The sequence below is a fragment of the Dipodomys ordii genome, unplaced genomic scaffold, assembly GCF_000151885.1.
Source record: "Dipodomys ordii isolate 6190 unplaced genomic scaffold, Dord_2.0 Scaffold117, whole genome shotgun sequence".
In the NCBI taxonomy this organism is placed as follows: domain Eukaryota; kingdom Metazoa; phylum Chordata; class Mammalia; order Rodentia; family Heteromyidae; genus Dipodomys; species Dipodomys ordii.
Genome location: NW_012267333.1, coordinates 3,708,190 through 3,732,473, shown reverse-complemented (window position 1 = coordinate 3,732,473; position 24,284 = coordinate 3,708,190). Strand labels below are relative to the sequence as shown.

The following is a 24,284-nucleotide window of genomic DNA, read 5'->3' as shown; positions in this document are numbered from 1 at the left end:
TGCTCACCGAAGGACTGAAAACAAACATGGAGGCAACAAGGAAGCCAGGGTTGTGTCAAAGGTGTGAGCCATTAGTGGTGTCTCTTGACCAAGCCATTCTGCATTTTCAGATCTGTCTTGCAACAGTCGCGTGTCTTACGGAAGACACGCCAAAAACACCAAAACACCAGCTTACGCCCCAGCCTCACAAGTCCATTGCTGATGAACTCTCTTCCTTGGTAAAACTAAACAAAAATAAATAGGGCTGGTCAGACTCACTTCCTGACCTAAAGAGAGAATAAACACTGCCCAGAGTCTCAGGCCCCTTCGTAGGGCAGGCTGCTAGACCCCTGCAGAGGCCCTGCCTGCCACTGCTCACTGCTCAGTGCTCTCAGGTCCTTCTTGGCCAAGACTGATGGCTGGAGACAAGCGTTGTGCTGAAAACTCATTGCTAAGGCAACCCCAAGTTTGTGAAACTCTGCATTGCTTATTTCCTTACTTGAAAGAGCGGTTGGTTCCCCTTGAGGAAGAAGTTGCCGAAGGGGGACCGTTTCTCACTGTCTCTGTTCTCTTTTTGTTTTATTTTTGGGTGTTTGTCTGTTTGGTCTGCAGGATCAGGGCTTGAGTTTAGGGCTTCTCACTTGCTAGGCAAACATTCTGTCCCTTGGGCCCTATTTCCAACCACTTTTGCATGTATCAGTATCTATCTATATCTAGTTAGATAAGGTGTCATGATTTCTTGCCTAGACTGGCTTGGACCATGATTCTCCTACTGATAAAAGCCTCCCACATAGCTGGGTCAGCAGGTGCATGCCACCATGCCTGGCTTACTGGTTGAAATTGGGTTCTTGGTAACTTTTTGTCGAGGCTGGCCTTGAACCTCAGTCCTCTGGGTCTCTACTTCCTGTATAGCTGGGATTACAGATGTGAGGTACAACATCCAGCTTTACTGTCTCCCTTCTTGCCCACCTCCATCAGGAATTATCTCTAGTTCCCCCAGGGTGTGAGTGTTCTCTGTATTGTGTGTGTGTGTGTGTGTGAGAGAGAGAGACAGAGACAGAGAAAGAAAGTTTCTTTTAAAGATGATGACTATATTGAGATATAATTCATGTACCAATTTGTCCATTTTTCTTTTTGTTGGTACTGGGATTTGAACTTTCTAGATGAGGACCTTTTTTGCTTCAGTTATTCTTCAGCTTGGTTCTTCACACTTTCTGCTCAGGCTGACTTCAGACCACAGTTCTCCCGACTAGGCTTCCCGAATAGCTGTGATCACAGGCATGTACCACTAGGGCCAGCTCATTTTGTAAGACAGGATCCAGCTCACTTTCTTGCCTCAGCTGGCCTGGAACCACAACCCTCTCAATCTGTGCTTTCCACACATGCACGTGCCTGCTCACATGCATACACACACATGCACATGCTTTCACTTACACACACACACACACACACATACACACCTCAGTCCATAAAAAAGGCAGAAAAACAATGGCTGCTTCCAACACAGTGCTTTTATTGTTCTATGAAATTATCACAGAGAAATGTTTTTTGGTTTCTTTTCCCTTTTTCTTTAAATTGTTATTGTAAAGGTGACTTCCAGAGAGGTGACAGTTGCATAAGTCAGGCAAAGAGTACATTTCTTTTTGGACAATATCACCCCCTTCCCTCCCTCACTCCCAGTTTTCCACTTCCAATGCCACTCACAAGTTATATAGGTCCTTTTTAACACAGTTGCTACTGAGTACCACTGGGAGAAATGTTTTGTTTTTCATTTGTCTTAGGGGCCGGGTGCCAGTGGCTCACACCTATAATCCTAACTGCTCAGGAGGCTGAGATCTGAGCATCGCAGATGAAAGCCAGCCCTGGGCAGGAAGGTCTGTGAGACTCTTACTCCCAATAACCACCAGAAAACTGGAAGTGCCGCTGTGGCTCAAGTGGTAGAGCGCTAGCCTTGAGTAGAAAAGCTCAGGGACAGCACCAGGGCCCTGAGTTCAAGTCCCATGACCAACAAAAAGAAAAGGCAGAAAGTAAAACCACTATCTTCCTGCCTGAACAGGAGACATCTTGGAGGGCTCATCGGAACTCTGTCCGGGGGGCTGAGCCAGTTCACCAGGCTCTTAAGGGTGTCTGCTCTGTTACGCTCACTGCTTTGACAGCCTCCCAGGACATCCGCTCCAGAAAGAACCTTCAACTGCAAGCCCTTACTTGATTCACAAGGGGAAAGTGAGGCTCAAGCCTGCTAAGGGCAAGCCCCAGGTCAACTGCATTGGTGGAAGAGCTGGGGCTCAGGCCCAGGCACCTCCCATCTCTTCTTTCTTCTCCCAAAGCTTACGAGAGCTCTCCAACCAGAATGTGCGTCTGAGTCCCCTGGGCCTTCCACCTGCCAGGCCAGTGGAGACCCTCAGCCATGACAACCTCTTGCTTCACCTGGACAGTCACCTGGTGGCAGGTACTGCAAGTGAAACCCCTCCATATCGCGTGTCTCCAGGTCCTCAAAGTCACGTGCATGGAGTGACCGCCTGCCTTGACGTCACTGAGAACGTCCACACATGCTCTGGCCTTGGGTCTGTATGATAGCAATCTGCCTGGCAACAAAGATTCTTTTTCTTTTTCTTTTTTGGTGGTAGTGGGATTTGCACTCAGGCCTCATGTTTCCTAGGCAGGAAGTACTCTACCACTTGAGTCACATCTTCAACTTTTAAGCCTTTTGTTATTTCTTTTGAATAGGATTTTTTTTATTGTGAAAATTTCATACAGAGGGGTTACAATTACCTGGGCAAGATAGTGAGTACATTTCTTATCAAGCATTGTTGCCTCCCCCTTTGTTTCCCCTTCCCATCCCTTCCCCTCTCCACCGCCCCCCAACCCTCTCCCCCCCACCGCCCCCACCAAAGTTGTAAAGTTTATCGACAGAACATCATATACATCTCATTGTTGCAATGGGCCTACCTGTAACCCTATTTAAACAATTTGTTTTTCCCCTTCCCCTCCACAAATTATACCAACATCAAATACAGTGAAAGCAGGGCTTCTACCCTGGGGGAGGTACATACAAAGTAACAAAGAAATCATCTTATAAATATGTTGGAAACAATCGCAAGAAAGAAAAAAAAAACATTTGAATCCTTATCTTGGGGTTCATTTCGCCTAACATCAACTTGTCTGACAGTTTCTATTTGTCTCAGACTTTTTGTGCCCAGGATCGATTCTCCTATTTATGCTTCTCAATGTAGTTGGGATAACAGATGCATGCCACCATACCCAGGTTTTTATTGGTTAACATGAGGTCACATGAACTTTTTATCTTGTCTGGTCTCACTAGCCTGAGGATCTTAGCTTCCTGAGTAGCTGGGATTAGATACCAGCCATTATGCCTGGCTGAGGTTCTCTTCTTGCTGGTCAGAAATCCTGGCTTACAATGAGATGTTCTTCCTTCCTTTTTTTTTCCAGTCCTTTTGCTTTCTTTTTAAAATAATGGCTACTTAATAGAAGTATCTTGAGTGGGCAAAGTCTTTGCAATCCTCAGAGGGGAGGAAAAGTTAGGGAAAACATCCCCAGAGCTTGAAAAGCAATGACTTCTGATCTACGCGGCCAGAGAAGGGCTTTCTTTCTGAATGCGGCATTCACGGTACACCAAGAAGGGATGGACGAATGTCAGGAGAGTGGCCAGCACTAGTGTGACATTCACCTGGGGGAAGAGGAAGACAGAAGCCAGTCCAGCGGCTCTGAGACACACCCACCTCCGCCCACAGATCAGAGCTGAGCTTAGTTCACAATCTACGCTCCATCAGGACACTGTGGTGCTTGGGAGGAAGGACTTAAAGTTGTTTTCACAATGAGGAATTCCCCCCCCCCATTTTTTTTTCCTGGCACAGTTCCTGGGGCTTGAACTCAGGGCCTGGGCTCTGTCCTTGAGCTACTGTTTTGCTCAAGGCTAGCACTCTATCACTGGAGCCACAGCTCCATTTCCAATGTTTTTAGGTAGTTAAATGGAGATAGGAGTCTTATAGACTTTCCAGCCCAGGCTAGCTTCAAACTGTGATCCTCAAACTTCAGCCTCCTAAGTAGTTAGATTACAGGTGTGAGCCACCAGCGCCCAACTTTCCTCCATCTTTAACCTTGTTCCTTCCTTTTCTCCCAGTGAAAGGTCTGAACTCTTGTTTTATACCTTGTCCATGTGTTTTAATAGAGGAAGAGGTATACATGAGACAGAGCATGGATTCCAAGGGAAAGACAGATTCAGCCTGGTAGCTGTCTGAATACATAATTGTCATGTCTTTGAGCCTCAGTTTCTACAAAATCTGGAGAGTCTGGCTCACCTCCTAGAGCAGGTCCTATGAGGTATGGGGACCCAAGGATATAAAGTACAGAGCTCCTACCCTTGGCCAGCTGCTACCCATACCCATAGTGTGTGTTGGAGCCTAGGGAAGAGGTGAGGATTTGCTTGCACTCACCAAAAGCAGGGGGAAAAAATTATTGCAATCTTAAGGTTTTTTTTTCTATTGTTGTTGTTGTTGTGTTGTTTCTTGATCTTTGTGCCTGTTCTAGGGCTTAAACTCCGAGCCTAGTATGCTGTCTCTTAGCTTAAAGCCAGTGTTCTACCACTTGAGCTAGACCTCTACTTCTGGCTTTTTGGTAGCTAATTAGAAGTGAGAGTTTCAGACTTTCCTGCCCAGGCTGGTTTCAAACCATGATCCTCAGATCTCAGCCTCCTGAGTAGTTAGGATTTTAGATGTGAGCCACTGGTACACGGCTGAAATCTTCAATTTTCACTTGAAATTTTGTGACAAATTGCGTCCTACTTCACAATAGGTATGTGTGTTTATGCCCACACAAAATTCTTCCCCAAAACTTTGAACAGTACAGACTCCCTGGGAAACTGCACCTTGTGAATTGAGGATCCCACAGGGACACCCCCTGGTATAAGCAAGAATACTCCCCACTGACCTTACTTTAAGAAGACCTCATGCCCACCCAGGTCACCTGAGCCAGCTTTGGCGCCCCCTGCTGGAGGCCCGTGGAGCGGGGCGCCGTCCCTCAGGAATGTCCTGCTGGTGGTTTACAGTACTTACATAGAAGGGGTCATTCTGGAGGGGTCCTTTGATAAGCGTGAAGATGGGGAACTGGAGCAGCGACACAATGGCCGACAAGGCCATCACTAGCCCAAACAGCTTGCCAAAGTGCTCTGAAGGAAAACTAGGGGAGAGAAGCACACAGGATTCCAGTGAGTTTGAGGGACTCTTCCTGTAAGCAGGGCTCTGTTCCTGGGGGCCTTTGCCAGCCATGCATGCTAACCCCCTCCTCCTAGACCTTGCCTCCATCTACCCACAAAGCCCTTCCTCCTCCTCTTCCTTTCTCAGGCACTCAAAGCCCAGGATAGAGAAAAGGTACTATGCTGAGCTCTGGATCCCTTTTGTTTTCCCAAATCCAACTTGCTGTCATGTAACCACTTGCAGGCCTGTCTCCTGACCTTCAGAGTTCTTTACCCTCAGCCCACTTGCCTTTGCCTCAGCGGGTCCCCCATCACGGCACACCTCCCACTTACGCAAGGGTGAGGAAGGCGGCATTGCCCCCGTACAGGAAGGAGCGACTGACCACCTGTAGGATGAAGGTGGTGTACTGGAGGGAGAGGATGGGAATGGAGGCACAGATAGCGAAGCCCAGGCACAGCAGAGATGTGAGGGCCAGGGAAGGTACCGCAGAGCAGAGGGCCACAGCCGAGGGGGAGAGACCTGGTTCAAAAGAAAGGAGAACAGAAGAAGGAGAATCAACATCTACCCAACTATCCAGGGAGAACCATGCAGGTCATCCTCGACCCACACGTCCAATGCCAACTCCTCAAAGACGGTGATAACCCACCTCCTAAATGCCATGTGAGTGTGTCCACTGCTCCCTTTCCCCACCAGCTCCTCACTATTAACTCTCTTATAGATCACTTCTGTGAGCTCTGAACAAGCTCCAAATCCACCTGTGCACCCTGCAACCTGAAGCCATACATTCTGTTGTAACTCTAGTGGTAAAAAGGGAACAATCAGAAACAAGCCCAATGGCCAATAGGAGAAGACAGGACCAGGTACACCACAGCCATGTGCTGGAGAACTAGGCCATCATTAAAGGGTAAGGAGAGGCACCTGCTAGAGAAACCTCAGTGGTGTGTGTGTGTGTGTGTGTGTGTGTGTGTGTGTGTGTGTGTGTGTGTGTGTGTGTGTGTGTGTGTGTGTGTGTGTCAGAGACAGACAGAAAGAGAGAAGAGAGAAGAGAGAGATCTTTTAAAAATAATAAAAATGAGTACCTAAAGAAAGAGGAAAGGGGAAGTGGAGCTGTGGCTCAAAGCAGTAGAGCACTAGCCTTGAACAAAAGAGCTCAGGGACAGTGCCCAAGCTCTGAGTTCAAGTCCCATGACCGCCAAAAAAAGAAAAAGGAAAGGAAAGAGGAATGAGAAACTGAAGTGTACTAAACTTCTTTGAATATGGCTTGTTTCACAGTTCTAGATTTGCAGAAAGGTACATACTTAACATTTAAATACTTATTAAAATAAAATTAAGGGCTGAAGAGGGGCTCAAGTAGTAGATTGCTTGGTAAGCCCTGTGTTCAAACTCCATCATGATATAAATAAATAAATAAACAGGAAGAAAACAAGTGAAACAATCCTGCCAAAAATCAGAAAATAAAATGAAATCAATGAAGTGGAATGTGGATGAAACTATCAGTATTAAGTCTTTGTGACAGGGGTCAGAGGCATGGCTCAGTTGGTAGTACCCTAGCCCATGAGCCAAAACATCAGGTATGGTCTCAAATCTCCCCCTCCCCCCACCCCAAAGCAAGAAATAAAGAAGGAAGGAAGGAAGAAAAAGGAAAGAAAAAAATCTATTCATGGCATGGTTAAGAAAAACTTAATGCTTATGTTGACTCTATCCAGGGTCCAGACTTGGTGGGGACACAGCAGGAGCCAAGAAGCCATGTCCAGACTACCATCTCTAAATACCATTTTCTATTAAAGGGCCCAGGGTTCGTTGGACAAATGGCTATTAGCAAGCCTGAGCAGGAAACAAACTCAATGCAATGGCCTTGAACACCTCACAGAGATAGAAAGTAAGAGCACTATCTAAAACCCATGGGAACTAGGTCATCCTAGCCACTCAGGAGGCTGAGATCTGAGGATCTCAGTTCAAAGCCAGCTCAGGCAAGAAAGTCCATGAGACTCTTATCTCCAATTAACCACCAGAAAAATCAGAAGTGGCACTATGGCTTAAAGTGTTAGAGCACTAGGCATGAACAAGAGAGCCAGGCCCTGAGTTCAAGCCCCACAACTGACAAAAACAAAAAACAAAAAAAACCTTATGGGATTGTTTCTAAAGGACATAGACATTAGACAGGTAAAGTCCCCCCAAAATGGGAGACTTATGTCTGTACTCCTAGATACTCCTAGTTACTCAGGAGGCTGATATTTGAGGATCATTATTCCAAGCTAGCTCTGGCAGACAAACCTAAAAAACTCATCTTCAATTAGCCAACCAAATGCCAGAAGAAGAAGTATGTGGCTCAAGTGGTAGAACATTAGCCTCGAGGGGAAAACCTAAGTGGAAAAAATATGCCACAGAGTTTGAGCCCAGTCGGCTACAAAGCAGAAGGGAAAACCCAGTATTTATTTCAGCATCATGACATAGTATGGAGGAAAGATTTTCTTTCTACAGGAATTCTAGTTATGAAAAGACAGAAACTGGGGAAAAAAATCATCCTTTTATAGCCCTAATCAAGTAACAAGCCTGGACATTGATCAAACAATGTCTGGGGAAATCGTCAGGTGTGGGATTGATGGGAAAGCCTGCAGGGCAGGGGGCGGGGGGGAAGGGGAAGGGGGGGTGATGGAACCTAACATTGACATAAGGGGCCTGCTGAGAGGAGGCTGGAGGAAGCCAGGACTCTGCCTCCCATCTGTTCTGTATGTGAGTGGGTCTGTGTGTGTGTGTGTGTCTGTGTATGAGCATGCCAGTCTTGGGGCTTGAACTCAGGGCCTGGGTACTGTCCCTGAGATTCTTTCTCTCAAGGCTAGCCCTCTACCACTTGAGCCACAGCATCACTTCCAGCTTTTTCTGAGTAGTTTTATTAGAGATTAGAGCTTCATGGATTTTTTCTGCTGGGAGCTGGCTTTGAACCACGATCCTCAGATCTCAGCCTCCTGAGTAGCTAGGTTTACAGATACAACTCTGTAATTACAGGCGTGAGTCACCAGCACCCAATTTCCCGACTACTCTTGCCACAAAAATAACTAAAATAAATAAGTAAATAAAGGTAGAGGGGGGTTAAGGGCAAAAAGGAGGATGAGGGCTTTGATCTCTTCTGCCTCTGTCTCACCTGTCTTCCCCGCTTCCTTCTGGTATCTCTGCTTAAGGCAGTCCATGAGCAGCCCATTCCAGGGGGCACACAGCACGCCGAAGAACTGAGTGATGGCGAAGGCATTGGTGTAGGCGCTGACTGACAAGAGCAGAGCAGGGCAGAGTTGAAGAAATCTCCAGGCCTGTTTGACAGGACCGATCGCTCCTCCCCTGCCCTGGTCCTGCCTGGCCTTTTCCCCAGCTGGCATCTACAGATATGCTGCCTCCTGCGCCCACCACTTACCTTGGTCCCTGTCCCCACCAGCCAAGTTGGTCAGCAAAGAGTTGAGAGTGCCAATGAAGAGATAGTGCCACAGCTGTATAAGAGACAGCCACACCAAGTGCCAGGCGAAGCGCCGAGAGAGAACGCAGCTGCGAAACGAGTGGACTTCCGGCTGCTGCTCTGGTCCTGGGCTCTCTGATGGGCAAGGAGGAACTAAGCATGAATTCTAAGGAAAACTGAAGGGCAAGAAGCACCAGAGTGGCCCTGCAGAGGACAGTGTTAGGTTCAAGTTCACCTTCTAGCCTTGTCTCCAGAATGAGCTGCCTATAGCAACTGCCCGTTCTCTGGCTTTATCATCCCGGCCCCTCTGCCTGGAATGACCTTCCTCTGACCTTCAGCCTGTGGAGGTCTCTCCTGTCCCTCAGCGACGGATGACCCCTGCTCAGTGACCTCTCTTGAAATAATCCATCCCTGAGCTTTCTAGCTCTCCATGGTGAAAAGGAAGAAAAAGAAAGGAGAAAGGGAGGATGTAAGGATTTGTGATCGACTGCTTCCTCTCCTTTTCTTGTGTTTTTTTTCTTTCTTTTTATTTATTTACTTTTGTCCCTTAGCCTTTTTTTTGCACTCAATGCTGGCATTCTACCACTTGAGCCACAACTCCACTTCCAGCCTTTTTGCTTTTCTACCTTGGTGGGTTTCAGACTGTGATCCTCAGATCTCAGCCTCCTGCATAGCCAGGATTACAGGTAGGGGCCACCAGCACCCACTATCCTCCCTTCCTTTTTGGTCTCAGACTCCCACACATTTCTTTCCCTTGAAAATTCTTCACTGCTCTATTCTCCATGTCCAGATGGGACTATCAATGAAAGGTTCTGTTCCTCATTCCATTGACCACTTACCTCACTCTCCCTCAACAGGTGACTAGGTCCTTAAAGGAGAATATCCAAATGTTTCTTGGATCTACACTGCCTGGAGTCCGGTGAGTTCAAGACTTCCTCTTGGTTTTGTGAGTTTCCTAACATACTCTTATTTTTCTTGACCAAAAAAATAATAAATCTTCACTAGAGGCATGGTTCAAACACCTAGCTCAACACATTCAAACCCCAGTACTGTCTAATGATGATGATGATGATGATGATGATGATGATGATAATTAATAATAATAATAATAGCTGGGTGCCAGTGACTCACACCTCTAATCCTAGCTACTCAGGAGGCTGAGATCTGAGAATCATGGTTCAAGGCCAGCCTGGGCAGGAAAGTTCATGAGACTCTTATCTCCAATAAATTACCAAAAATAGCCAGAGTGGCTCAAGTGGTAGAATGTCAGCCTTGAGCACAAGAAGCTCAGGAATAGTGCCCAGGCAAGCCCCAGGACCAGTCCAAATTTAAATAAACTAATACTAATTTTGTATGTGTGCCAGTGCCGAGGCTTGAACTCAGGGCCTTGTGTTCTCACTTGGCTTTTTCGCTCAAGGCTGGAACTCTCCTACTTAAGCCACAGCTCCACTTCCAACATTTTGCTGGTTAACTGGTGACAATATTCTCATGGAGTTGTCTGTCCAGGCTGGCTTTGAACTTTGATCCTCAGATCTCAGCCTCCAGAGCAGCTAGAATTATAGGTATGAGCCACCCGCGCATGGCCTCTAGATGACAATGTTTTCTTGTGTATATTTAAGGTACATGGCATGATGTCATAGGACACATATAGATAGTGAAACCGTTACCATAGTGAAGCAAATTAGCATATCCATCACCTCACATGGTTACGCTTTCTTGTGTGCCAAGGAACAGCTAAAAATCTGCTCATTTAGCAAAAATCCCAAATACAATTTTATTAATTACGGCCCTCCTGTTGAGAATTAAATCTCTAGTCCTGTTCATCCCTCACATCTGCGACTTTCCATCATTTTTACCTGTGTCTTCCCATTTCTCCTTTCTCCACCTCCTGTGTTTATTTCAATGGTAGACAGCAGGAGTTGGTGATATTTGTAACCAAACACCCAAACAGATAGAGAAGAGAAAGGAGGCAGAGGTAGAGATACAAGTGGTAGACTCACCAGACATGGGGACAAGGCACCCAGCCTTGGCGGGCTGCAGTCACAGGAGAGGGCAGGGCAGAGTGGGGTGGGAGGGGGAAGGATGCTCCCTGACTCTCAGGGGGTTCAAGAAAGAGAAGAAAAAGAGGGGGGAAGCAACAGAAAAGAGAGGAAAGTCCTGCCCTCTCCAGACTCCCCCTAAAGCAATAGGGACCTTTTTCGGCCTGGTCTGAATGATTCAGAGCTACTTGGAGACATCCTGGGGTGAGCACCAAGGAGAAGCCAGGCCAGTGACAGGAGAAGCCCACTTCTGAGTGGGAACAGCCCTCACCTTCCTTGGCTGAGAGCAAGTCCTTGGGCTGTAGCTCTCTGTTCTCATGCTCCACTGTTTTCTCTTCCTCGGTTGTTCTCCCTTCTTTCTCTTTGGTGCCAAATCTGGAGCACAGGCTGTGGAAACAGAAGCCACAGTAGCCGGCTGGGCCAAGGACCGTGAGCACAAGAGTCAAGCCAGAGGCCATTACACATTTCCCTGTATGTGCCATTGCTATTTAACAACACCAGAAGCTGGGTGCTGATGGCTCATGCCTCAGATGCTAACTACTCAGGAGGCTGAGATCTGAAGCTCTCAGTTCAAAGCCAGCACAGGCAGGGATGTCCATGAGACTCTTATTGCCAATTAACGACTAACAGCCTAGAAATAGAGGTGTGGCTCAAGAGGTAGAGTGCTAGCCTCCAGCAAAAACAGCTCAGGGACAGCAACTAGACCCTGACCAGCATAAAATAATGATGATGAGGAGGAGGATAATAACTGTTCCTCCAGACCAATTATATTACACTGTCTAGGAGTAAGAGCCAGGCATCCATTTTCACTGGTTTGTTTTTAATGATCTCCAAGTAAGTCAGGTACTTGATGACTCATGCCTGTAATTCCGGTAGTTAAGCTAAGGCAGAAAGATTAAGAATTCAAGGCCAGCCAGGTGCCAGTGGCTCACACCTGTCATCCTAGCTACTCGGGAGGTTGAGATCTGAGGATCATGGTTCAAAGCCAGCCTAGGCAGGAAAGTCCATGAGACTCTTTATCTCTATTAACCACCCAAAAAGCTGCTGGAAGAAGAGCTGTGGCTCTCTTCTTGAGTAAAAAAAGCTAAGCACAAAAAAAAAAGCTAAGCAAGAAAGATAAACCCTAGGTTCAAGCCCCAGATAAAATATAATAAAATGATCTCCAAATGTCTCTGTGATTCGAAAATGCAGCCAAGTTTATAATCGTAAGAAGAAGAGGATAGACCTTGGTTCAAACCCCAGTTCTTTTGTTGTTGGTTTTTTCCCTAGCTGCAGACCCAAGGGTCACACTTGAGCCTCAGTTTTCTCCATTAGAAAAAATGAAGGCCAGAAGATTGATCTGAGAGGATTACTGTAAGAATGAAATCGAACAGCACCATGGGGTCTGACAAATAGCAGAGCAGCAAATGAATGCCCTTTCTCTTCTCCTGCAACAGTGATGATTTCTCACCTCCTGTATTTGGGCCGAACAAAAGTGATGACAACTGGTGGATCATGCCTGTAACCCTAGCTACTCAGGAGGCTGAGATGTGAGGATTTCCATTCAAAGCCAGCCCAAGCAGGAAAGTCTCTGAGACTCTGATCTCCACTAAACTACCACAAAAAGCTAGAAGTAAAGCTGTTGCTTAAGAGGTAGAGTGCCTTGAGCAAAAGAAGCTCAAAGTTAGAGCTCAAGTCCTGAGTTCAAGCCCCAGGACTGGCACAATAAACAAAAGCTGTGACAAATGCAAATCTCAGAGAGAGTGCACACCTTAATCGCCAGGTGAGTAAGTTCAAGCTATCCTGCTATAGATGAGCATGTGACTCAGGTAGACAAGCTTAGTGTTAGGCTATTGAATTTGAGGGGTAATTTGTTATGCAGCAAGAGCTAACTGATACTCACCTCTTCCCATCCTCTTTCCCTACAACAGATTTGCCCTTCTCTGCTTCCTGCCCCAAGTCAGATGGGGCTAGTTGGCCAATGGCCCTTACCCATAGCTGTAGTTGGGGGGCACTGGGTAAGGGATGTGCCCCCGGGGCATCAGCAAGAAGGTACGCCCAAGATGCCAGACACTGCAGACAGAGAGGAAGAGGAAGGAGGCTCTGAGGCTGATACCTTGTTCATAAAGAAGCTGGAAAAAAAAGGAGAGAAAAGCCAAGTTATAACAGCATCAGCAGCAATAGCTTCAAAGAAGGAAGCAAGCCAGTGTCCATCAGTAGGTCAATAGATATACAAATGGTGGTGTATATCCATTCGGTGGTTTATTATTCAGCCTTAAAAAAAGGAAGAAAACTCCAAAGACATGCCAGTACAGATGAACCATGACAAACATCATACCAAGTGAAACAAGCTCATCCCAAATGGACACATCTTGTAACTGATATTCCTAGAGTGGCCCCATTCATTCCTTCACCAAGAGTAGGATGGCAGTAGCCAGCAGTCAGGACTGGGGAGAAGGAGCAATTTCATGTGTCATTGGTACAGAGCTCCAGTCTGGTGAAGAGAAGAGAGTTTGGGAGGTGGGTGGCGGTAATGATTGCAGGGCAGTGTCGATGTGCATCCTGTGTATGTACACCTAAAATGGTTAAGGTGGTGAGGGTTGTGCTGTATGTGTTGTTACCACAGGTACAGTGCATGAAAGAGCAGGCTCAGGAGCCAGGTTTCCAAGGAGTCTCAACAGAGTCTGGAAGCTGATTAAGGATAGCTGATCTCTACAAATCCTTACCTCAGGGCCCAGCCGGGGGGGGGGGGGGGGGGGGGGGGGGGGGGGGGTCACTTTGTCCCCCCCACTTTTTTTTTTTTTTTTTTTTTGCTGGTCCTAGGGCTTGAACTCAGGGCCTGGACTCTGACCCTGAGCCTCTCTGTACTCAAGGCTAGCTCTACCACTTGGGCCACAGCTCCACTTCTCACTTTTTCTGTGTAGTTTATTGGAGATGAGAGTCTTACAAACTTTCCTGTCCCAGCTAGTGTTGAACCATGAACCTCAGATCTCAGCTGTCTGAGTAGACAGGATTACAGGCACGAGCCACCGGACCTGGCTTGTAGAACCTCCTTGTGTGGCCCTCAGAGGTCTTCTTTTGTCCCAGTAGTAGAAAATTCCTTTCTTTCTCTCTGTCTCTTTCTCTCTTTTTCTTCTCCCTTTCCCTCCTCCCTCCCTCTCTCCTTCTCCCCTGTCCCTTCCCTCTCTCCTCTTTTCCTTTCTTTGCCAGGGAATTGAACTCAAAGCTTCACACTCTCCCTTTGCTCAAGGCTGGCACTCTACCACTTAAGTCGTACATAACCTGCCCTGCTTTTTAGCTAGTTAGAGATAAGAGTCTCATTAATTTCTGGGCCCAGGTTGGATTTGAACCATGATCCTTAGATCTCAGCCTCCTCAGTAGCTGCGATTACAGATATCTCTTTGTTTGATTGTATTATGTTGATGCCAGTCCCATGATTTGAACTTAGGACCTGAGCACTGTTCTTGAGCTACTTTGCTCAAAGCTAGCCCTCTACTACTTCAGCCACAGCTCTACTTCTGGCTTTTCTCATAGTTGATTGGAGATAAGAGTCTCATAGACTTTCTTGCCTGGGCTGGCTTCAAACAAGGATCCTCAGATCTGAGACTCCTGATTAGCCAGGATTACAAGTGTGAGCCACTGGCACCTGGCCTTTTTTGTTGTTTTTGGGGGGATTTTTGGAGATAGAATCTTGCTGTGTAGTCCAGTCTGACATGAAACTCAAGATCCTTCTACCTCACCTTCCTGAGAGCTAGAATGAAGGGCCTGCAGCGCCACATCCTGCTTTAAACAAATTCTCTGTCTCTCTGTCTCCTTACCAAACACGTCCTTGGGAAGCTATTGAGTCATTTTTTCCGAGCATTCTTTTAGGTGACTGACACAGCATCAAAGGGAAGCTGAAAGTACCGCAACTGCTCATGTGGAAACCACTGGTCTAGCCCCATTGCTTCCTCTTACAGAGAGGTCTGGGGAAGCCCATGGTCAGAGGAAACAGCCCAGTCAGATTAGGCTAAGAATTCCAGTCCCTGCTCCAGCCCTTCCCTTCCATCTTCAGAGAGGAGAAAATGGGAGGTGCAGCCAGGAGGAGGGGGAACCTGGAAAGTGGCTCTTGTCCAAAAGCCATGGTACCCCAGGATCTCAGTCTCTGAGTGAGCCTCCAATCTTCGGTGCTCATGGGACTCAATGAGGCTCATGTGTGGACAGCAACAGAAGAGATCTCTTCTACCCATGGTGCCAGCAGCCACCATGTCCAAAGGGAAGTCCCAGATGGAGACCCACAGTCGTTCAATCCTTTCACTCAGCCATCTTTAGTGCACCAGGTTTTGTCCTCTGGCTTCTTGCTTTGTGATCGAAGTGTGGCTGCCAGAGCTCCAGCTACTGTACCCTTGCACTTACTCATTCAAAGAGGAAGGGCAAGAAGAGAGACAAATGACAGAAACAGCTCACGATGTTGGGGTGTCGCATAGGAATAAGGGCATCAACTCGAAAGGAACCCAGCAAGGCAACATTGACTTTCGCAGAAGGGGGCCCAATCAGCCAAAAATCTGGCAAGCAAGCACACAGAGCAGATAGGCTGCTCCTTTTTCATCCCTAACCCGGTAGGCCCCACCCCTCTGCTCCCATTGGCTGAGCTCAGGTTCAGAATCAGCAAAAGGATGTGGCTCAAAGAACAGGCTGCAACTACCATTCAAGGAGCTCCTAACAGGATGCCTTTATTAAAGGGCTCAAGAAAAAGGATGTATGTAATTAAAATGTAGTTAACAAGAGCCAAGCCACATGACCAAAGCAGGAACCCTTCAGAAAAACCATTCTCTCAAGGTTAACAGCAAGGGAACAAACTACTTCGATGGAAAAGACACTTTCTCTCACACAAAGACTAGCAGCTGTCTTCTTACTCAGCTCTCGTCTTCCTTCTGGAAGGAAATGTTCTCTGAAGTTCTCCATGACACCCCTTCAATGTCATTAACAAGAGTTGGAGCTTTAGTTCCCCTCTCTTGCATACTGAATTTGGGAATAACTTATACTACATGGCCAGACCCTATGTAAACCAGCAGAATGGCTACCGATGTCCCGCATAACATCCCTGGCGAAGGTCCATCCTCACCTTCAACATCAGCACTGGGAGAGTTGGATGAACACCTGCTTCTGCTGCTCCTGTGCCCACTAGCCCCTCTCACCACCAAATACCCCATTCCAAAGGCCTCCAGCCTCTGCCCATCCGAGGCCCAAACATATTATGGCCACAACTCCCTTACTGCATTAAAAAAAGAGAGAGAGAGAGAAAGAAATCTAGGTTAAGCCAGGTACTGGTGGCTCACACCTGTGGTACTAACGATTCCGGAGACTGAGATCTGCAGACCTCAGTTTGAAGCCAGTCTGAGCAAATAAATCTATAAGACTCTTATTTCCAATGAGCCAGTTTAAAAAAAAAAAAAAACAAGAGTGAAGCCATAGCTCTAGTGGTAACGTGCCAGCCTTGATGGGAAAAGCTAAGCAAGAGCATCCTAGGGCCCTGAGTTCAAGACCCACTTCAGGTACAAAGGAAACAAAATAAATAGCAGCAGCCTAGGTTACGTGTAAAGAAGGGAGGAGGTTAGTGGTCTCAAGCTCAGTCTCTAGAGGCAGCCAGGCCTGGATTCAGGTTCAAGTACCATGTTTATTACAAAGTTCTCTTTAACAACTGGCTTCGACAAAGTGGAGACACGTGAGTCACCCGAGGAATGGTGCCCCCTTCAGGGAGTGCACAGAAATCATGCAAAGGCCAGGCCTGTCACAGATAGTGTGCAAGTACTCCGTAAGATATTGGCTATGGCTATTCTTACCTTAATGATAAGGAAGACAGCTGATGACGAGTCAAATGCCCCATTGTAGAGAGTGATGATGGTGGACCGGTGTTTGCCAAATAGGTTCCCAATCTGAAAAAGACAGGATCATCGCTTATTTATTCACAAAACAAGTATTTCCTGGGCATCCAGTACATGCCAGGCACTCATAATACCCAAACTCTCATTCTTCCAGGTTTCCCACCCTGCCTTGGGCGCACCTCATCAGTACCCTTTTACCCCCCCCCCTCTGTTGTCCCGACCTCCCCCAAATGCCTGGGGCGGGGGCAGGTTCACACCTGCAGGTTGGTGATGAGAAACAGGATCCCCCCAATGGTGAGCATGGGCATGGCCAGGAAGAGCAGCGTGGCAGAGTCTGGAACCATCCAAGTCGTCAGTGGTAGCTAGGTGCCAGTGGCTCACACCTGTAATCCTAGCTACTCAGGAGGCTGAGGTCTGAGGATTGCTGTTCAAAGCCCATCTTGGGCAAGAAAGTCGGGAGGGGGGCTGGTGGGAGCATTTCTTAACTCCAATTAGCCACCAAAAAGCCAGAAGTGAAGATGTGGCTCAAGGGATAGAGTGCCAACCTTGAGTGAAAAGCTAAAGGAAAACTCAGACACTCCAGTCAGAGTCCTAATTCTAACTATGCCTGCTAGCACCTTCCAAGGGTCAGGATATTAGTCAAGGCCAAGTTCTCCTAAGCCACCCTCTTGCCCAACAAAGAGAGTTGTGGGTCTGTGGCAAACTGCAAGCAACCCTTCCTATTTATTCATCCTGGACACTGGTGAAGATGACCTTGAACTCAGTCCCTGAGGCCAGCCGCTCATTCACTGTCTGACCCTCGCTTTCTGAGACTACGCCTGTCACCTCATTTCTAAATGAAAACAATGGTCACCATTTCTTCTGCCTCTGTGAGAACCAAGTGAGAAAAAATGGTCATTTTCCTCCCTTCAGGAAGCTTTGGGCCAGGCATTATACTTGCCCTTGAAAATGTGAAATGAGTCAACACACCCTCATTGGCTCAGGAAAAGACCGACAGAGTTGCTGGTTAGTTACAATAGGTTCATAAGTATTAGATTATTCTCAAACCAGACTTCTGCCCTCCCTGCATGTTGGTCATAAGCCATGCCTGTCCTGGGCCTTACTTGTTACAGTGTTTGTCTTTGGGGAATAGGAATGCATCTCAGGAGCAATAGAGTGCATGCTTAGCATGTGTGATGCTGTGAGTTTGATCAAAAGAAAAAGATTCTAATTTGATTTGCTTTCATCCAAAAGAAACCTGGTTATGTTTTTTTTTTGTTTGTTTTAAAAAAAGGACATTTTGTACCACTACTTTGAATAGAAACATTTGCACCGGCTGTCATGGATAGAAAGTAAATTTTAAAATGAAACACAATGAAATCCCTTTCATCATGTAATAACATTGCATTCAAAATTATTGAATTGAGGCTGGAGACAAAGGCCCCAGCACATGCTCAGAGACTGAGAGCTGTGGTCAATCCCTGTGGGCCACACCAGCTCCCCCAAATTGACTTCTGTCAAATCAGAAGGACCAAAAGAGCAATTTAAAAAAAAAAAAAAAAAAAGGGGGGGGGGGGGGAATGGTTTTAGCCATTACCAATGGCTCTCACCTGTAATCCTCGCTGCTTAGGAAGCTGAAATCTGAGGATCATGGTTGAAGCCAGCTGGCACAGAAGAGAAGCCATGAGACTCTTATCTCCAATTAACCATTAAAAAGACAGAAGCAGAGCTGTGGCTCAAAAAGAGTGAGCACCAGCCTTCAGAAAAAAAAAAAGCTCAGGGACAGCACCCAGGCCTTGAGTTCAAACCCTAGGACTAGCACAACAACAACAATAACAAAAACCAGGAAGAGGGAAGTAATTATTGTTTCAGAGGGGTTTTTTGTTTGTTGGTTGCTTGTTTGTTTTTTTTTCGATCGTGGGTCTTGAACCCTGAGCCTGGGTACTGTCCCTGAGCTCTTCAACACAAGGCAAGCACTCTACCGCTTGAGCCACAGCACCACTTCCAGTTTTCTGATGGTTAATTGGAGATAAGAGTCTCACGCACACACACTTTCCTGCCCGGGCTGGCTTTGAACTGCAATCCTTAGATCTCAGACTCCTGAGTTACTAGGATTACAGGCATGAGTCACTAAGGCCCAGCTGGAAGTAATTGTTGTTATATAATTGTTGTGTATGTTCAAACTGCGGCCTGAACTCAGGAACTGGGCACTGCCCCTTGGCCTTTTCATTCAAGGTTGCTGCTCTACCACTTGAACCACAGCTCAACTTCTGGGTTTGGGGGTTAATTGGAAAAGAATCTGGCAGATTTGTCTGCCAGGGCTGGTTTCCAACTATGATCCTCAAATCTCAGTCTCCTGATTAAACTAGGATTACAGGCAAATTCTGGAGCAAGAGGAGTCCTTGTAAAGAGCTCATTTTACAGGCTTGTCCTACGTAACATTCACTTCCTGTCCGCATCTAATGGGCATCTCTCCTAGTGAGCTAATGTTTGGTGGAGATAGTGTTTCCAACAAAGTTCCACAACATTTTCCAAACCAAAAAGTCAGATTTTAGTGCTCAAAACTCACAAACGTGAACCTCTAGAGATATGTTTAAACCAAAGCATTCAGCCTCCAGGTTTACCAGACATTAAGTAGAGACATAAAGTAGATGACATCACCTGGCTTCTGCATATCAAAGTTAGAATTTTCCTTTTGTTTCCTAATACCCCCCTCCAAAAAAAAAAAGTTGAGCCACAAGATCTGACGCATCTCTCAGCCACCTTTACCAAGAGACTTGCTAGCCTTGTTTCAGATTGAGTGTGTGTGTGTGTGTGTGTGTGTGTGTGTGTGTGTGTGTGCGCGTGCGTGTGTGTTTGCTGGGATCGGGACTTGAACTCAGGGCCTCAAGCTTTCCCTTCACTTTTTGACTTATGGCTAGAGCTCTACCACTTAGCTATACCTCTATTTCTGGCTTTTTGCCGGTTAATTGGAAATAAGAGTCTCTAGGACTTTTCTGCCTAGTCTGGCTTTGAACAGCGATGCTCAGATCAGCCTTCTGAGTAGCTAAGATTACACAAGTGAACCACCAGTGCCCCACTCAAAAGAAAACAAACATGCCTTTTGTACGATATGGCTGCCTACTTTTATCCTGCTAAGTAAGGATATTTTCAAAATTATCATTCCCATTATCTTTTCTTTATAAAGAGAGAAGGAGTTTTGTTACACACATAAGTAAGATGAAAGCAATCTCTTCAATACATTCTCAGAATTCCTCTCCATTGTCTTTGCTTTTGATTTTCCCAGTGGACTAAACTTTTCACAGATCAGCAAGAATTCAGTTCTCTCTCAAGGATTCTTTCCAGCTGTGGATCTCTGAGTAACCTTGAGCATCTTGAATTCTGCTCTTTGCCTCCCATAGCTGCTCCATGCATCCTACCCTGAACTTGGGTCCCTCCCACCCCCCTACCAGCACTCACCTGCCGAGATGAAGCCTATGATGAGTGTGGCACTGGTGTAGAAAAATCTGAAATGCAGAACCGCAGCATACTACTTAAAAGGAGAAAGCTAGGAGGCAAAAAGAATTTTCTGCTTGGTCTGGCCCTGGTGGCTCACACCTGTAATTCTAGATACTCAGAAGGCTGAGATCTGAGAATCATGGTTCAAAGCCAGAGTGGGCAGGAAAGTCTATGAGACTTTCCACCAAAAAATCTGGAGGTGGAGCTGTGGCTCAAGTGGTAGAATGTTGGCCTTGAGCAAAAAAGCTCAGGGACAGAGAAGGGGAGGAGAGGAGAATGGAGGGCAGGAGAAGGGCGAGGAAAGGAGAAGGGAAGGGGGAGAGAGGAGAAGAGGAGGAGGAAGTGGAGGAATAGTAGGAAAAGATGCTATTTACCTAACATTTAGGCTTAGACCTTGAGTACGTCCTCAGCCTAGAATTCAGCGAGGACTGATGCCTCTTGAGAGGCTCAGCAGATGCTGAGAAGCCCTGATGGGTCCAACATGTGGTCCTGAGCTTACCCAGGTACGATTGGCTTTGTTTTCTTTTTGTGCCAGTATAGGAGCTTGAATTCAGGGCCTCGGTGTCATCTCTTGGGTTTTTCACTCAAGGTTAGCATTCTACTACTTGAGCCACACCTTCGCTTCTGGCTTTCTTGTGGCTTAATTGAAGGTCAGAGTCTATTGGTGTTTTCTACCCTGACCGTCAGATCTCAGCCCCTTGAATAGCTAAGATTACAGAATTGAACCACCGGCTCCTGGCCATGATAGTGCAGTTTGCTCAAGTCAAGATCCAAGGCTAAACCACAAAGTCTTGGATAATGAGTTCAGCTGAGGCCGTAATAGGCTAAAAAATCCTACCAGGATGAGAGTGGACATAGTCCCACTTAGATGTCTCAAGAGGCCTTTTGGAAAAAGTTCATGTGTGGCCTACAAAGCAAACACACACACACACACACACACACACACACACACACACAAACACACTGATCTCTAATTCCTCCTCACTATGTGACTTTGAGCTAGGTGTGCCTTCTTTGGATTTCCTTCAACTTTTCTGAAAAGGGAAAGGATTGACTGATCTAGACTCCAAGCTCAAAGCTCCATTCAGCAAAGGGCACCATGATTTCAGAACCCCAACCCCAACCAGTGAACAGCCCTGTAAGCCATCGTGAATAAAAACAATGTGCTAGGGGCTGGGAAGGTAGCTCAGTGGTAGAGCGCTTGCCTTGCATGCCTGAGACCCTGGGTTCGATTCCTCAGCACGACATAAGCAAAAAGAAAAAAGCTGGAAGTGGCGCTGTGGCTCAAGTGGCAGAGCACTAGCCCTGAGATGAAGAGCTGAAGGACAGCGCCCAGGCCCAGAGTTCAGGCCCCACTACTGGACCCCAAAAAAAAAAAAAAAAGCAATGTCCTAAAGGTAGAGAAGGAATTGGGTGAAGGAGGTGGGTGGGGTGGGAAAGAGGAGACTGGAACCCAAAGACCAAGAAAGATTGAGCTACAGTTATTATTCACCCACAGGCTTAAAGGATACAAGAGAGACTTGCTTTCTTGTCTGGCTACTTCCTACTCTAGGCCCAAGCCTCCATCTTTCTGACCCCTGCTCTCACACATGGCTCCTTGGGGTTGCTGTGGACCTGGCCACGTGCACCAAGGTCAAAGCTGTACACCATAGAAGCACAAGGAGATATCTTTTACCCTCTTTGACCCACCTGCCAACTGCCAGGGAAACCCCCACAGTCTCCCTGAGAGTCTCAGGGGAAGTGAAATCACCCTGGGGGAATACCAGTCACAGCCTGGTTAGCTAGCCCTGAGAGAGCAATGGGGCTAAGGAAGATGGCGACCAAGTCCAGGAAGAAAGTAAGGAAAGAGAAGCAAGGATTTGGAAGGAGGGCGGGGCTAGCAGCAGCACTATCCAATCATCCAGTGGCTGGGGCAGGGCCTGACAGGCCTAAAGGCTTCCTGTCACTCACTGCTGCCCAGGCTGGGCCTCTGGACTTACATAGCAATCAGGCGGGCCACAGTAGTCTTGAACCGGTCAAAGATGTAGCCAGTGGGGAACGTCATGAAGTTGTTCATGAATGATGCCAGGGTGAAAATGAGCGAGAACCTCTCATCCTGGCCTTTGCAGTCTAGAGGAGAAAAAGCTCTCAGAAGCCCAGGGTACAGGAGCTAAAGTCCCATCTACCCAGCTTTCCTGCTAGGCGAGCATCCAGCCTGGGCTCCCCTCCATCTTGGACAGCTGGACTCCTGAAAAGCTGTCCCTAACTGGAATTAAAATGTGGCTGCCCCTAATAACCCCTCAGGAGCTGCTACCTCCCTCCTCTTACTCAAAGGGGCAGGGGAAGACAATTCCTATACCCAGAGAAAGGCTGGCAAGTAGGCACAAAATGGAGTTCTCCCCCCCCCCACACCTACCAGAGAGCAGACTTAGCTTCCTCAGAAAAACCACCCTGGATGCCCTTACCAGCCTTTTCGGTGGCATTGCTCATGAGCTCAACATTTGGTTCACACAGCTCTTCAAAGTAATGCTCCGTTTTGAAGACAAATACCAACGAGGCCCAGCCAAACAGGACACCAGCAAAGCCAAGGCATTCCAGAAGCCCTGTCAGCAGCGTGGCCATGTGAAGGGACCGACCCTGGCCCGCCATGGCCAGGTGGTAAACAGATCCTCCTCAAACCGTGCTTTGTCCTCTCAGACAAAGTGCAGGCTCTTTACACGCTTGGAAAATTCCTTTGGCAAGCCCTCCTTGTCTTCAAGGAGCGTTCTGGTTCCAACTCTTCCTGGCTTCAGCGAAGGGAAAACCACCATCAGTGAGTGAGTCTCTGGATTCTGAAAAATAAAGCAGAAGCTAGCGGGATGCTGGTGGCTCACATCTGTAATTCTAACTACTGAGGAGGCTGAGATCTGGAAGATCAAGATTCAAAATCAGCCTGGGCCCACAAATCAGAGACTCTTATCTCCAATGAAGCAGCAAAAGAAAAGGCCAGAAGTGGAGCTGTGGCTCAAGTGGTAGAGCGCCAGCCTGGGGCGGGGGGAGGGAAGCTAAAGGATAGCACACAGATGAAGAACCACTGGGGCGGGGGAGAAGGGGAGGAATGACAGGTGCAAAAAGAATTCCTTTTGTGGAGTGAATAGGAAGAATGGCTATGATCTTTGACAGCCAAGTTTGGGAAATCAACCCTTGCATACCTGGCCTGTAATTCAGCCATAGACCAATTACCTGGCATGTGCATGATCCTGGATTCCAACTCCAGCACCAGACACACAGTCACAGACACACACACACACACACATCACACACTCACACTTTCATCCTCCAACTCACAATGTGGATACCAGGAGATGAGGGAGATCTTAGATAAGCCAAGGAAGGCCAAACCCCAAAGCCCCCCCCCCCCAACAGCAGATGGAGAAGGAGAAAGCACTTCTCCAGCTCCTCTATAAACTAGGGGCAACAGGACCGGACACACAACTCGCCAGCAAAGTTTGTCATCTTCTATTGAGGGACCCGGAAACAATCTTTGCGGAGGATTTGGCCCACGCACCCCACCCCGCTCCCCGCTCCCGCGCCCAGGGTCACAGGGCTGGTTAGTCACCACGCAGGCCACCCCAGTGCCAAAACACTTCAACTCCCAAGGGTCCCAAGATCCTAGCCTGGGGCTCCCAGGCCCCTCTCCCTGCGGTCCCCCACCAGCCCCTAACTTCCCCCAGGTCCACGGGCTGCTCCCCGCCCCACAGGCCCTCCCCGCCGCCGAGACACTGCCAGGGTTCCCGCCTCACACTTAACCCACTTCCTGCCCGGCCCCAGCGCGCCCGGCCCGGCCTGCCCTGCCCGGCCTGACCCAGCCCGACCATGCCCGGCCCCGGCAGCGGGCAGCGGCGTCCTACCCGCCCGCGATCCCGGCGACTTGGCCGGCTGTTCCTCCCAATCCTCTACTGGCCTCCGCCCATCCGCCAGCGTGGGGCCCGGAAGAGGCTGGGACTGGCCTCTGTCTCCATCACTTACTTCTGGACCTCACCCGCCCTTTTCTCCCTTTTCCTCTCTCCACAACTGTAATTCGCGCTCTTTCTCTCTCTCCCCTCCCTCCCTCCCCTACCCTCTTCCTCTTCCTCCCTCCCCCCTCCCCCCTCTTCCTCTTTGCCTCTCTCCCTCTCTCCCCCTCCCTTTCTTCCTCCCTCTTCTCTGCAGCCTCCTCCTCCTCCTTTGACTCTTTTTCCTTGCTCCCCCCCCCCCGTATCTCTCCCCCCCTTACTTCTCTTTCCTCTCTCTCCCTCCTCCTTTGCCTCTCCCTTTTCCTAACCAAACT

General features: G+C 47.8%; 1 protein-coding gene across 4 annotated transcripts; it reads right to left on the bottom strand.

The window, feature by feature from the left end:
• Positions 1-3,416: 3,416 nt before the first annotated feature.
• Positions 3,417-24,040, bottom strand: Slc43a3 (solute carrier family 43, member 3). Of its 4 annotated transcripts, none has more exons than XM_013028950.1 (13): positions 23,984-24,040; positions 22,441-22,806; positions 21,976-22,105; positions 19,958-20,004; positions 16,777-16,853; positions 16,478-16,570; positions 12,648-12,787; positions 10,948-11,063; positions 8,599-8,772; positions 8,335-8,454; positions 5,525-5,711; positions 5,052-5,175; positions 3,417-3,667 (listed from the first exon to the last, which is right to left on the bottom strand). In XM_013028950.1, exons 2-13 carry the CDS (start codon positions 22,622-22,624, stop codon positions 3,563-3,565), a joined length of 1,497 nt encoding a protein of 498 aa, XP_012884404.1. In that variant the 5' UTR covers positions 22,625-22,806; positions 23,984-24,040; the 3' UTR covers positions 3,417-3,562. The 4 variants fall into 4 exon arrangements, with proteins under 4 accessions (XP_012884404.1, XP_012884403.1, XP_012884405.1 ...); XM_013028949.1 differs by lacking the exon at positions 23,984-24,040 and adding an exon at positions 23,866-23,973; XM_013028951.1 differs by lacking the exon at positions 23,984-24,040 and adding an exon at positions 23,769-23,806.
• Positions 24,041-24,284: the final 244 nt, after the last annotated feature.